We start from the raw sequence: 13,584 nt of genomic DNA, 5'->3' as shown, positions 1-13,584 counted from the left end.
TGCCTGCAATTCAAAAATATACTAAACTAGTAAAACAGTCTGAAAGTTTACCTTCGCACTGGAGGCCCTGGCGGATCAGGCCGTACAAGAGTGATCCACAGTGATCACAAAAGGTGAATCGCTTGTAATTGTGCACGACAAACCGATGTGGGATGTTGACGCTGAACCGTGGGCCTTGCGTGCCCTGGTTAGCCTGCAACAAAACAGGAAGCCTTTATAAGTTCTGAATATTCCTACCATACTATATATATCTTACCACCACAACCTAGCAATTTAACTCACCTCATATGAGCTTACCTCCTTCATACCAGGGCACTTGGTCACAACAGACTGGTGGCATCGCTTATGTACCACACATGTACACACTGCAACACACATTGTTTACCAATTAACAAGAATAGAATAACAGTACTGAGTGTATAATGAAACAAAACTTCCCAATACAATCATCAGAGGAAAAAAGTTCTACCATTTGGGAAACAGACTCAACAGTAATGTTACAAACAAGGAAGATATAAATAGTAAAACAGCTAAATCAACTGAAGTTTTCACTCAATAAACCAATTTTACTAAAATAGTTACATACTTTATGCCATAATCCAACATTCATTATCTTGCCTTATGAAACACACTCAATGTGGATATCCTCAACCTCCCACAAAAACAAAATCAAAGCCCAGCGGTCAATATAAGTGATGGGAAGGAATAATCTCGTGACACATTAAGACATTGTTAGAGGAATCAGCTTGAGTGGACCTTTTGAAGATAGAAAAGACCATAGTATGAAGATGAAGTTGGAATTCAAGAGGACAAATTTAGGCAAAAATTCATTAGGACAAGGAATAAGGGATTGGAATAATTTATCGAGAGAAATATTTGATAAATATCCAAGTTCTTTGAAAACGTTTAAGAAAAGGTTAGCTAAACAACTGATAGGGAATCTGCCATCTTGGCAACAGCCCTAAATACAGATTGATTGATTGATTGATTGATTGACTGATTGATTGATCGATTGATTGAAGGCCAAAAAATGTTAAAGTAAATCATGATGTAGATAGAGATGGTAGAAAACTTGATCCTCCATGTACTCCCAAAATTTGTGGGAAATCCAAACCCAGAGAATGTAGTCTCATTTCTGCTATTTTTAACACTTCCTGGAAGACTAACAAGGGAACCTGACAAGTGCGAGGTTGCGAATGGCAAATGGCACTACCCACCTATCGTCTACCCCACATGTGCAGTATTAGCTGCTAATGGCAAGAGGGGGGCGGAACTGTAAGCATCCAAATCCGCAACAAAATGATCATGTGGTGCATAAGAGAAACTACTTCAAGAGAGGTCAAGGCGAACCTGTTAAAAAGATTGTTGTTTGTCCAATTCAAGGAGGCTCAGCATTCATAGATGAGGTAAACCACCTTATCCCATCGTTTAGTGCAGAATTCGTTTTCAACACTGACCAATTAGGATTTGACGAGGAAAATGTATATGAAAGGTACCCTGGCAGTTAGAGGTACCGAGAGAGTTATAGCACGAACAAAAAACATCAGTACCCTAATGCATTCATATACAATTATGTCTACTGTTAATTGGAATGGCAGATTGGCGGGAAAGTTATTTATTGTGCCGTGAGAAGTTGGAGGTTGTCTGTCGCGTGTCAGGGACCTAGCAAGGGCAGTAGGGCATGTTTACATCACAGCAAGAAAAAGCGGGAAAATGGGCTTACCAGAACTGCAGCTATGGTACGAACACTGCTTTTGACCCATAGCTGGTAAAAATAACTTGCTGTTGCTTGACTCCTGGTCGGCCTATAAAAATCATACTGTGTTAGAGAAAACCATCTCTCCCAGAAAGTGTGTGATATTGCAATTCATACCACCAGGAACCACGGGACAAATTCAACTTCTGGATGTCCGTTTTTTCGTTCCTACAAAGCATACTATCGCACCATATGCAGCTAAGCCATAAAGGACAGCCAGTTTCACAATTAACTGTGTGACAGACTGGCTCGCATTCGGTTGCATGCCATCACTTTCCACCAGTTCTCATCACCACAGTATATTAATATGATTTTCTATGCATTCTGTAAGAGTGGATACCTAGCTGATCGTCCTGAACAATTTATAACTCCCAAAGCGTTTGCCTTTGAGCTTTCTGGTGCTAACTTTTTTTATTACTGTGGCGTGTCATTTTTCATTCTGTGCTCATGGTGGAAGTTACAAGTTTATATTCAATATTTTCTGAACGTCGTTGAAGTCCATTTTGTGAAGTGTAACACATACATTCCATAGAAGGTTGATATCTGCACCGCCCGGACACTCATTTGCTGTCGCCCTCCTAAGCACATGATGCGTCACTAGCAGCTAGTATTGTTTCCTGTCTCAACTGTTACTAGAGCAGTTTCAAATGCCCCTTACTACACATCGCACCTGCAAACTCGCACTCGTGAGCATCCCTTGTAAGGCTTGGGATCGATGGAAACTGTACACAACCAGTTTCGTTGATCTTATTCCAACCAAACATCCAGCAAGCTCTGGTGGTGAATCCCGAAGGAAAAAAAAAAAAAGGCAGTTGGTATATCACATGAGAATCAACAATGAGAAAAAGCAAGTGTGAAAATAAAATACCCAGAATATAAAGGAATGGACCAAATGGACCAAATGGATGGAACAAAATGTACACAGTATGATAACAAGTATGGCCATTACTCATTCCACTGCAAGTAAAGAAATGAAGAATGATGGAAAAGATTTTGCAAAATCATTATTTTCTGATAAGCTTCCCAAATTACCATTGTACTATTGTAATGACTTTATGTAACATTTGTAACTCCCCATTTGAGAAGAGAAGAAGTAGAATGAATGATTTCCTATCATGAATTTATGCCAAGGTTTGAAGATAAGAAACTTACCTTGACATTGATAGCCTTGCTTTCCCAAACCCCTGCAAGAGAATTAATATTAAAACATTAAGACTATGAAAATATTAAAGATATATTATTAATATATACAGTACATCAATGTATTTCCCATTATTTTTCAGGCATTAATTCTGAGTAAAATGCATTGATTTTCAACTCATAATATGAACTTGTTCTGGACAGGTAACCAGTTCTAAAAATACAAAAATAATATTCACTGAATATCTTAAAACAACAGTTAATTACTGCAGAATATGCTTGATACTTACCAGATGAATTCTCGGCAGTGTGAACAAAAGGTGGGTTGACGAAGGAAAGTAGCCATAAACTTGTGTCCATTTACTTGGTGTACCCTCCTTCGCATAGCCCCCCGCCGCCGGTTGAATCCCTGCCGCTCCTTGAATTCTCGCGGCTTGGAGGGCTGCGGTTCTGGAATGTGAATTAATCACGTATTAGATCTTGCAATATATTATTATAACAACAGTACAATTTATGAGAACAATTTGAAAAAATCTTTTCTTTAATAATTTTTTAAAATGTTATTTGCTTTACGTCCCACTAACTACTCTTACGGTTTTCGGAGATGCCGAGGTGCCGGAATTTGGTCCCGCAGGAGTTCTTTTACATGCCAGTAAATCTACCGACATGAGGCTGACTTATTTGAGCGCCTTCAAATACCACCGGACGGAGCCAGGATCAAACCTGCCAAGTTGGGGTCAGAAGGCCAGCGCCTCAACCATCTGAGCCACTCAGCCCGGCAGTCTTTTCTTTAATGTATCCTATTTATTTCTTCCGTAAGGCCCTCCTTTTACTATAAGAATTGTTACCCACAATTACAAGGCTCTGTTTTATCGCATTGTAATAGTGTGACCTTTGTATTTATTTATTTATTTATTTATTTATTTATTTATTTATTTATTTATTTATTTATTTATTTATTTATTTATTTAATCTGACCCAGGACATTCTAGATTTGCCAAATGACACAGAATAATACACAGTAATACTTTTTATGAAAGATGATAAATGAGATTAATCTTACAAAAGTAATATAGGTTATAATTAACCATGTTAAATGACATGAACTACATATAAATGATTTTGAAGAATCGAGACAGAGTATTTGATTACTGAGATGACTATCTCATCTTGTAGATTTCAATCAAATACCTATCCTTTATTAGTTTATAGAAGGGAAGTGTTACGGAGGAGGAGGGAGGTGAGAGAAAAGGGAAAGATAGCGTAGACCATAGGTCATCAGCTCGCTGCTCTAGGGAGCAGGCTCTAATTGCTTCCCTTGTGACGGCTAACTATCAAGGCAGAGTGGAGCACCAGGCAGGTTTCATGCATACAGTGGTGGCATGCGGAGATAATGCTGCCATAAAAATTTGTATTATTATTATTATTACTACTTATTTACATGATTGTTTCCCTAAGGAGAGCGATTGAACTTGAATACATAATGTCATCTTGTGTGTTTTTCCTCTTTTCTTCCCAAAATCTTGTCATCCTCTCCGAATGCTTCCTCTTCCGCTCCTCTGTCCACTTTTTCCCAGGTTGTTATTATATTCTTGACTCAAATTTTACATTTGTTTGCAGATGAAAAAATTATAGCATTATATATTTCTGGAATAAATGTATTGTCATTATGTTCACAAACTGAAGTATTAGGGCACTTACACCAATAAGTACAATTTATGTAATTTGTTTACATATTCTGCTTAAAGGAACATACATATTTTTTAAAATTGGTATTGGTGACTATGAAAGCAAAGAAACAAACTAAACAAACAAATTAAAATTCATCTTTGGTGTACATCTGCTCCATAGGACCTTCGGGCTATTTCAGATTTTATTCTATGAATCTTTGGTGATACTGTTTGTGTGCTGGCAAGTTGCAATGCATAATTTAATTTTAGATGGATGAGCCTTACTTCTGTGCCTAGATTTACAAACCTTCATTGTTAAGAACAGATGTTTGCACAAATATAATATATGGATCAGATCGTGCTTAACATATCTGCATTATATTTATGCAGTCTAGGGATTTTCTTTTGTGGAGTATCGGTATAAAAGTAAGTGTGTTTATTTATTTTTTAATTTTTTTTTTACTATTGTACAGTCACTCAAACAGCTTTAGTTTAGGTACACATGACTTATAAACTTCACCTCCGTTCCTCAACTCACTTGCTCCCACCCCTTCCAAGCACTGAGCAGACTGGTTCCGAAGGCATTTCACTCTGGGTTGATGATGCCTGGGGTAGAGGATAGGAAGAGGGAGGTGGAATAGGGCCATGAGAGAGAGAGATGATGCTTGTTGTTTAAAGGGGCCTAACATCGAAGGTCATCGGCCCAAGAGAGAGAGAAGAGAAGAAGAAGTACATTCAGCGGATTCTATTGTTGGGCAAGGGTGGGTAGAAGATATAGAACTGCACTCAGATGGCCTTCTTTTGAATCGCACGGGTACATATAATTTAGAAGGTTTATTTAGAAGGATTTTTGGGTGGTACATTCAGGGAAATGGGGTGGACTAGGGAATGGTGATGAGAGTACTGGGAGCTGGAAGTCAAGTAAGGATGACATAGAATAGTGTTAAACTGTGAAAGTATTGTAAGGAAAGGTATAGAATCAAGTACTTTAATATAAATATATATTTACTGGAGTATTCGAATGTATCCGACAATCAATGAGGTGGTGTGTTCAGATGTGCATTCAGGACTTCTTATAGTAGAATGCAGTATCCCTGCTGGTTCATCAACATGGCAACAGCTACATGATATGGAATGTGTCAGGTAAGGCTATTACAGTACCAATATTTACCATACTATGTTGGAATGGCTGTAATTTGTGAACAATTGACTGCAGTGTATATGTTTATAGGGACTTTTTGTATTGTTTTGGGGTGTACTATCCACCCCCACCCCACCCCTTCACCTCTGTTCCTCAACTCTGTTTGTTGGGAACATGTTCTCACATGTTTGTTGGAAACATCCTGTACATTTTCACTGTTTCACTGTCAAACTAAGTGAGTCATTTATAACTGTAGATTATTTAATGACCATACAGATATTCTTATTCATGTTTTTTTAAATGATTTTTTTTTTTTTTTTTTTTTTTTTTTTTTTGTGGTGTCGACCTCTGTATATCTTTTGTCATTACTTTCAACATACGATATGAACCTGCGTGTAAGTGGAATTGTGGAAGTGTAGAGTGTTGAATGTGAGGAAAGGAACATTAAGGACGACACAAACACCCAGTCCCCAGGCCAGGAATATTAATCATTACAATTTAAAAACCCTGACCTGGCCGGAAATATAACCCGGGGCCGCCAGGTGACAGGCGGACACATTTCCCCCTACACTGCGGGGCCGGACAATTCATGTTACTTACCACAGTTAAGGGAGATCAAGCTGTAACAAATACTGTATTTAAACGAATAATCCCCACCACCGAATAATCCCCGCACCCTAACTTTAGGAAGGCTGATTTTGAAAAAAAAAAATGCCAACATTGACTCAAATAAAACCCGCACCCCAATTTCGTGCCTCAATTTTTTTTAAAAAATATGCGTGTATTATTCGCGTAAATACGGTATCTAAGTTTTGATGATAATAAAGTTACTAATCTAACCATTCTCTCTACTGCACATAGACCATGCCTATATTCTGTGTTAAAATAGGAAAATCTCATTAAAACTAATCCAAATTTTATACAATACAGTGTCTGTAAATATATGAGAAGTTTACCAAACCCGATTTCTATCAAACAGTTTATAAGTAAAGAGTTCTTACCCAGCCCTTGAGTCTTCCATTTCAGGTCGATCCGGATGTGCAAACGACCCTGGGGCTCCAAGTCCACCTGCAACAAACATAAAATTTTGCTTTCAATTCCTACATTAGAAATATGGCAACATAATGTGAGAAGTACATGTGTATGGTACAAGAATAAGACATTAAACAATATATTCCTGAAGAATGCTAAATGCAAATTTATAAAATTGTATTTTATCTTAATGACATCTCTGTGGTGTAGGGTTAGCATGACTGCCTCTTACCCGGAGCCCCAGAGTTTGATTCCTGGTTAGTTTGGAGATTTTTAATTCTCAACTGATGGTTGGAATAAGGTTCACTGAGCCTCGTGAAACCAACTGAGAAGCTACGTGATATGAACAGCAGTGGACCCAGTCAGCTGAGGATGTCCTCACGTTGACCAAGTGACACTCCAATATCTGCAGGCCACTTGGCTGGGCAGCAGTCATCTAGGCAGGCTTAGGATCTCAATGCTCTAGATGCATCGACACAGTAACAATGTCAACACAGCTTAATATCCCAGAAGAAGATAAAAATTTGTCATTTGATTGACATCATCTGTGAAAGCCTACACCAGTATATTGCCCAACTCTGTTCATTCTGCCTGTGTTTCTCTCCAAATTGACCTTGAGATTTGTCTAAGACACGGCCACCCAAACTACAGCCCAGGGTTCACATCTGGCCTACCAAGGCTTTTTCTGTGGCCTGCCTGAATTGAAGACATTCTACTATCATGCATTTTGGAGTTTAGTTTCTAGTGCTTATAATAAATGGTTTCAGAAAGACTGAGGCAAGTAAGACTCCTCAAATATTAGTCTCTCAACATATAAGACTAGTGTTTGAGGAATAACAGTTTTCGTACATCTTTGTAACAGAGGGTAGCAGAAACAGGCAGCTCACTGTTAATGTTGCAAGTTCAACCCAACCAGTAGTTAGGGACGTCACCAGCAGGTAATCATCCCTTACTAACTGCTACCCGCACCTTTTTCACTGCCATATGAATCCACACTCCATCAGTGTTTCTTTTGTTTTCAGTGATTTTACATTTAGGTGAGTAATTTTGCATGTACTTTTACATCTAGAGCACCAAGCTTTGCAATACTGGCTAATGTATCATATAAATTCCTTTAAAATCATTAGCTAAAACTACTTTTGCCATTTTGACACTGCATAAAATACTGACTTTTTTTATAATTTTGTTAAACTTTGTAGGTTGGTAGTACTAAAAAAAAAAAACCTGGCAAAGTAGTAGCACGCAACTCACAAAAATTTCCAAAGAAAAGCTATTTTGAAAATACTGAGAAAAGTTACGAGAGGTTTAGTATGCCAGGTACCATCAAGCGAGAGACTGCGGCGCGGTGGTCGAGTGGTTAAGGTTCTCCACTTCAGTTATGAAGATGGTGAGTTCGAGTCATGCTCATCTCAATTATTTTTTTCCTGACATTTCCTGATCCCATTTTTCCTCGTGTTGCGAATGAGAGCAGCAGTTAGTCACTGTCTGACCACGCTGTGTGCAATGTAACCAGATGTGCTCATCATAAGTTTGATTTGCATGGAGATCTCGCATGTCGAATTGTGTTCAAACGGAAGTGTTTTTGAATGTGACGCTACACAAAGTGCAAACGAATTACCGGGAGAGCACACAACAAATAAACAGTTGTAAAGGGTCATGGCTTACGTTGAGCAGCTTCTTTGTATAAATCGCTTACTGAATGCTGGTGATTCTGTAGAGATTACAGAAGAGGCTGAATTAATGGAAAAGAAAATTTTTAAACCTATTTTGACAGTAATAGAAGAAAATAAATTTTTATAGATTAAAAAGGGGGGAAAGGGGGGAGTAAAGAGCTGGTAGCAGCGTGACTCGAACTCACCATCTTCATAACTGAAATGGAGAACCTTAACCACTCGACCATCTCGCCACAGTCTCTCGCTTGATGGTACCTGGCATGCTAAGCCTCTCATAGCTTTTTGCAACATTTTCAGAATCTTTTCGAAAATTTTTGAGAGTTGTGCGCTACTACTTTGCCAGTGTGTTTTTGTGATGCAGAACTACCAACGTACAAAGTCTGAACAAAATCGGTGATGCGGACATCGGGACCTCCCTTTGTAAGTCATACAAGTATTTTCTTATATATAAGCGGTAAGAGTTGTAGAGATTGACAAATTTAGTGATTTTGTAGAAACTGGTTACAGTAAGGTCTTACCTCATACTTGAAATACGCTTTGAGTTCAATTACTGTGGAGAAATTTTAGAGATTGTTTACAAATTCTCGTCATATTTTCTGTACTGTTAACTGGGGTGAAGAAGGTCAAAAACTAGCATTGTCCTATAAGTGCACAGTCAACTCTCCGGATCCTTAAACGCCAGTTTGCATGGTCGTGGATGTCTTTTGGCCTCAAGCCAACGGCCCTCATATCCTCTTGTAGAGCACACAGCCAGCGTGTTTTTGATCGTCCAAGTGAGCGTACACCATCGATGTCAAAGTGGAAGGCGAGATTGGCAAATGCACCAGGTGCTGCATGCAGAACATGGTGATGATATCGAAGGCGCCTTTCCCACATTTTCTCCATAATTGGTGCTAAGCCCATTTTCTGAAAAATTGTGTTATTTGTGATGTTATGGATTAAGGAGATGCTCATTGACCAGTGGAGCATTTGCATCTTCATGACCTGCAATTGGTGTTAAGCGTTTTTTTGGGCGGTCGGCATTCAGGACATTTAGCGCAACTGGATGTACTATGGTTTGCTATATCATCGACTTTAGACAAATATCATAGTTATTATAAGTTAAGAACTTAATTTTCCCGTATTGAACTGAGATTCACTATTAGAATTAAAGAAGGTTCAACCTATTCAATACAAAATGTGTTGTACAAGGTGTTCACAACATATTATTTATTACACTAGCCAACATGATTTTGCGGTAAAATAGAAAATATGTAATTATTATGGAAATCGCTGCCCTGATTCCAAAAATGATGCTATTTTTTTCCTATCATGTCTAGTTTTGATGCAATTCGGTGTTTTAGTATCTGCATGAATTCGTAAGATGTAATGTTGAGGGATGTTCTCGCGCAACATTTTTTAGAATACAATTATGTGATTTGATTTGTTATTGTTTGCATTTTATTATAGGTTTATTGCTGTCTAAATTTTCATTTTGTAGTTGGGGATTTCCTGGTAAATTCATAACAAACTCCCCCAGATACGCAATAGACCGCGAGGTATGTAGTATTGAAGATAAGACAGTTGAGAGTTTGTCTTTCATCTTAGACCACTTGAATAATCAGACGTGTTAAAAGCCCCAGCCCTTATGCAATGTTTATGATGGACTGATAAAGCAGTTTCCTTTCAAAGATAACAGTCCGAAAGTATTATACTCAAGAAGATGAACTTGTATTTTGTACGGATGTTTCAAATCTTCTACGTCGATTGGGAGAGAAAGACTATGATCCTAGTAAGTGACGTGTTTTTATTGAGTCTTCCAAAATAAGTTTAAAGGCTGTTTTGCTTCATAATACAAATGTTCTGGCATCCGTCCACTTGCACACTCCACAAAAATGTCTGAAACATACGAGACCTTAAGGTTGGTGCTTGAAAAATTAAATATCATGAGCATGGGTGGCAAATTTACGGTGATTTGAAGATCATTGGATTGTTGCTGGGACAACAAAAAGGCTATACAAAATTTCCCTGTTTCCTATGTGAATGGGATAGCAGGGCACGTGATAAACATTGGGATACAGTGAATTGGACAGAAAGGAAACAACTACAACCAGAGTCCAAAAATGTCTTGAATGTAAGTCTTATTGACCGTGAAAAAAGTTTACTTCCACCCTTGCAGATCAAATTTGGATTGATGAAACTGTATGTTGAGGCATTAGATAAAAGTAGCCTATGCTTCCAATATTTATCCACTAAATTTCCCTCATTATTAGATGCAAAAATCAAAGAAGGTGTATTTGATGGACCACAGATTCGTAAACAGATGAAGGATAAAATTTTCACAGACATGATGATCAAAATTGAGAAAGAGGCATGGAACGCATTCAAAGATGTAGTGACTAAATTTCTTGGCAACATTAAGGACCCTCAATACAAAGAAATTGTAAGGAAAATGTTGGTAAAGTTTAAGGAACTCGGTTGTAATATGAGCCTTAAGCTTCATTTCTTAGCTTCGCATCTGGATGATATTCCTCTAAATTTCGGAGCTGTCAGTGAAGAACAAGGTGAAAGGTTTCACCAGGATCTCAAAAATGCAGAACGACGCTATCAGGGACGTTGGAATGTGAATATGATGGCCGATTACTGTTGGTCGATTGCACGAGATGACTCTTCTAGAGATCATTCAAGAACTTCAAAAACCCGAAAATTCCACGGGAAACGGGAAAAGACGGAGGTGTGAATCTAACCAGCACATAATGTAAGTAACAAAACTATGTATGTTTAACCATGTAATTTTTATTCAAGGTACGCTTATATTAATTTAAAAGCAACTGTACAGTCGAAACTAAATAGGCGCTTTATGCTTCAGTTTCACAAATTTCAATATACATTAAAAATATAATACATACTACCTACTTGCTTACAAAGCAGCATTTATGTGTATTCAATGCATGAAAAATATGATTGCGTTTTGCAAGCTGAAATTTACATTAATACATCAAATTTAATCAATACTAAGTATCAACAATTTTACGTAAGAACAAAATAATATTTTGTAAAATTGCCACCAAACCAGACGTGATTCGCCAAAACTAATTTTTTTTCTCGAATTCTGCGTTAAGAAATTCATAAAACCCACCTAGTTTCGTTTTTACCGCACAAAAAAAGTTTTATTTTGCAGAGACTTCCTTCTTCACTAGAATATAATATCTACAGAAAACCAACACAAACAGCGACAACTATCAGAAGAGACTCCATACACCCACACGCACACAAGTGCGCCACTTACTATAGTATGGTAGAGCGTGCACTAAAAATACCGTTATCCAAGGAAAACCTAAAGAAAGAACTGAATACCATACGTGCCATCACTAAATATAACGGTTATAATTCTTAATTCATAGAACGCATTATCAACAAATGTAAAAGACTAAAGACAACATTAACCAAAGAAAGACTTAACCCTGCTCTATACGCCACCTTCACTTTTAATGAAAACATACACAGTGTAACTAACATCTTCAAGAAACATAATATTAAAATATCATACAGAACCAACAATAGAAATATGGATATCGTTCACAATACCAAGTCAATAAACAAATCCGACATTCACGCAAAATCAGGTGTTTACCATTTCCAATGCAATAACTGTTTTTCCTCATACATTGGACAGACCGGGAGAAGCTTCAAAGTTAGATACTTAGAGCACGTCAATGCCCTTAAGTATAATAGGTTTTCTGCAATAGGCCAATACATACATGACTCCAAGCATAATTTCACTACTATAGAACAGGACCTAGAAATTCTCAAAGGCCCTTTACTCGATGTTACGGAAAACTGTTTTATTCACTTAGATCAATTTTTCAATCCTAATCTAAACCTTAATGAAATTTCAGAAAAACCTAATATCCTTTTTGATTTTCTAATTGAAGTCTTTAGAGGTATCAAAATCACGGAGAGGAAATCGATCTTTTACGCTCTCCAAAACACTCTTCTATGTCCCACACCACCGCCACTACGCCCCCCTGACCCACCTTGAACTCCGCCTTCCCATCCCTTCCATTCCATTCCTCTCTCCTTCTCCCCCTCCCCCTCCTCTTCCCGCTCCTCCCACCCTACCTTCACACTCACACCCATCTCACTCGTCCACAACTCTTCTCACAACATACAACCAGCACGCTAAACAAGGTGAGTCTCGTATCCTATCATATTCGGCCGCAATCCCATTTTTAGCTATCCATTTCATTAACTTAGTTTTTTCTTCCTTTTAAGCTTCACCACCCACGTTGAGCTGAGACAACCTTAAAAATCAACCTTATTCAACCTCTCAACGTCAGGTGTCCCGGCCTAGACAAATATTTGATGGTCTTGCCAACCACATACAACACTGGACCTGGACTTATATATGTCTCCATTGAACAACAATAGAAGAGTGGACAATTTTACTGCATTGTTTTATTATCATATGAAGACTTTTATTCTCATTCATCAGACCAATTTTATTGTACAACTAGCTGATGTACCCGTGCTTCGCTACGGGATTCTCAGAAAGACTGACTTTGTGGTTTTCTTAACTGAAATCAACATAGGTCATTAGAAAAACGTAAGTATGAATGTAGCGATTAAAAGCAATGCTATCATATAAAATATTCGATCAAATGGAAAGCCGCACGTTTTATCACTTTTAACGAACAGTGTTGCGATTAGATTGCGGTGCTAATCTAATAGTCCAAACTTCCAGATCTGAGGTGACCAGGCTGCAGATTGCCATGAACACTCATCCGCCATTATTCCGCTAATTATGCACACTGTTCATTCCAATCAGTGCCTCAGAGTAGGGATTGAATTGCCCGAATGCTATGATGATCCAGTGTGTTACATACCAGTAGTATCAGAAAATTTATAAACCAGGGGAATGGCATGCTAAAGAAGAAAGGTGTCTAACCCCCCAGCTACTTCCCATCAATATTCAGACAGGCTGTTACACTCTGTACGACTGGGCGAGTTGACCGTGTGGTTAGCGGTGCGCAGCTGTGAGCTTGCATCCGAGAGATAGTGGATTTGAACCCCATTGTCGGCAGCGCTGAAGATGGTATTCCGTGGTTTCCTACTTTCACACCAATCAAATGCTGGGCCTGTACCTTAGTTAAGGCCTAAGGCACTCCTAGCCCTTTCCTATCCCATCGTCAC

At 38.2% G+C, this 13,584-nt stretch overlaps 1 protein-coding gene across 4 annotated transcripts in view; it reads right to left on the bottom strand.

The window, feature by feature from the left end:
* Pkc98E (Protein kinase C) overlaps positions 1-13,584 on the bottom strand; it is a 247,283-nt gene that overhangs the window by 97,891 nt on the left and 135,808 nt on the right. For 2 of the 4 annotated variants that reach the window (XM_067156239.2, XM_067156264.2), the window contains exons 2-6: positions 6,709-6,775; positions 3,187-3,346; positions 2,909-2,940; positions 283-365; positions 52-193 (exon numbers count right to left, since the gene is read on the bottom strand). In XM_067156239.2, coding sequence (XP_067012340.1) covers positions 52-193; positions 283-365; positions 2,909-2,940; positions 3,187-3,346; positions 6,709-6,775 — 484 coding nt within the window. The remainder of the gene's footprint in view (positions 1-51; positions 194-282; positions 366-2,908; positions 2,941-3,186; positions 3,347-6,708; positions 6,776-13,584) is intronic. The other 2 variants (XM_067156247.2, XM_067156255.2) reach the window with 2 other exon arrangements.

This window comes from Anabrus simplex, chromosome 1 (assembly GCF_040414725.1).
Source record: "Anabrus simplex isolate iqAnaSimp1 chromosome 1, ASM4041472v1, whole genome shotgun sequence".
In the NCBI taxonomy this organism is placed as follows: Eukaryota; Metazoa; Arthropoda; class Insecta; order Orthoptera; family Tettigoniidae; genus Anabrus; species Anabrus simplex.
This window is presented reverse-complemented; position numbering and strand designations above follow the sequence as displayed.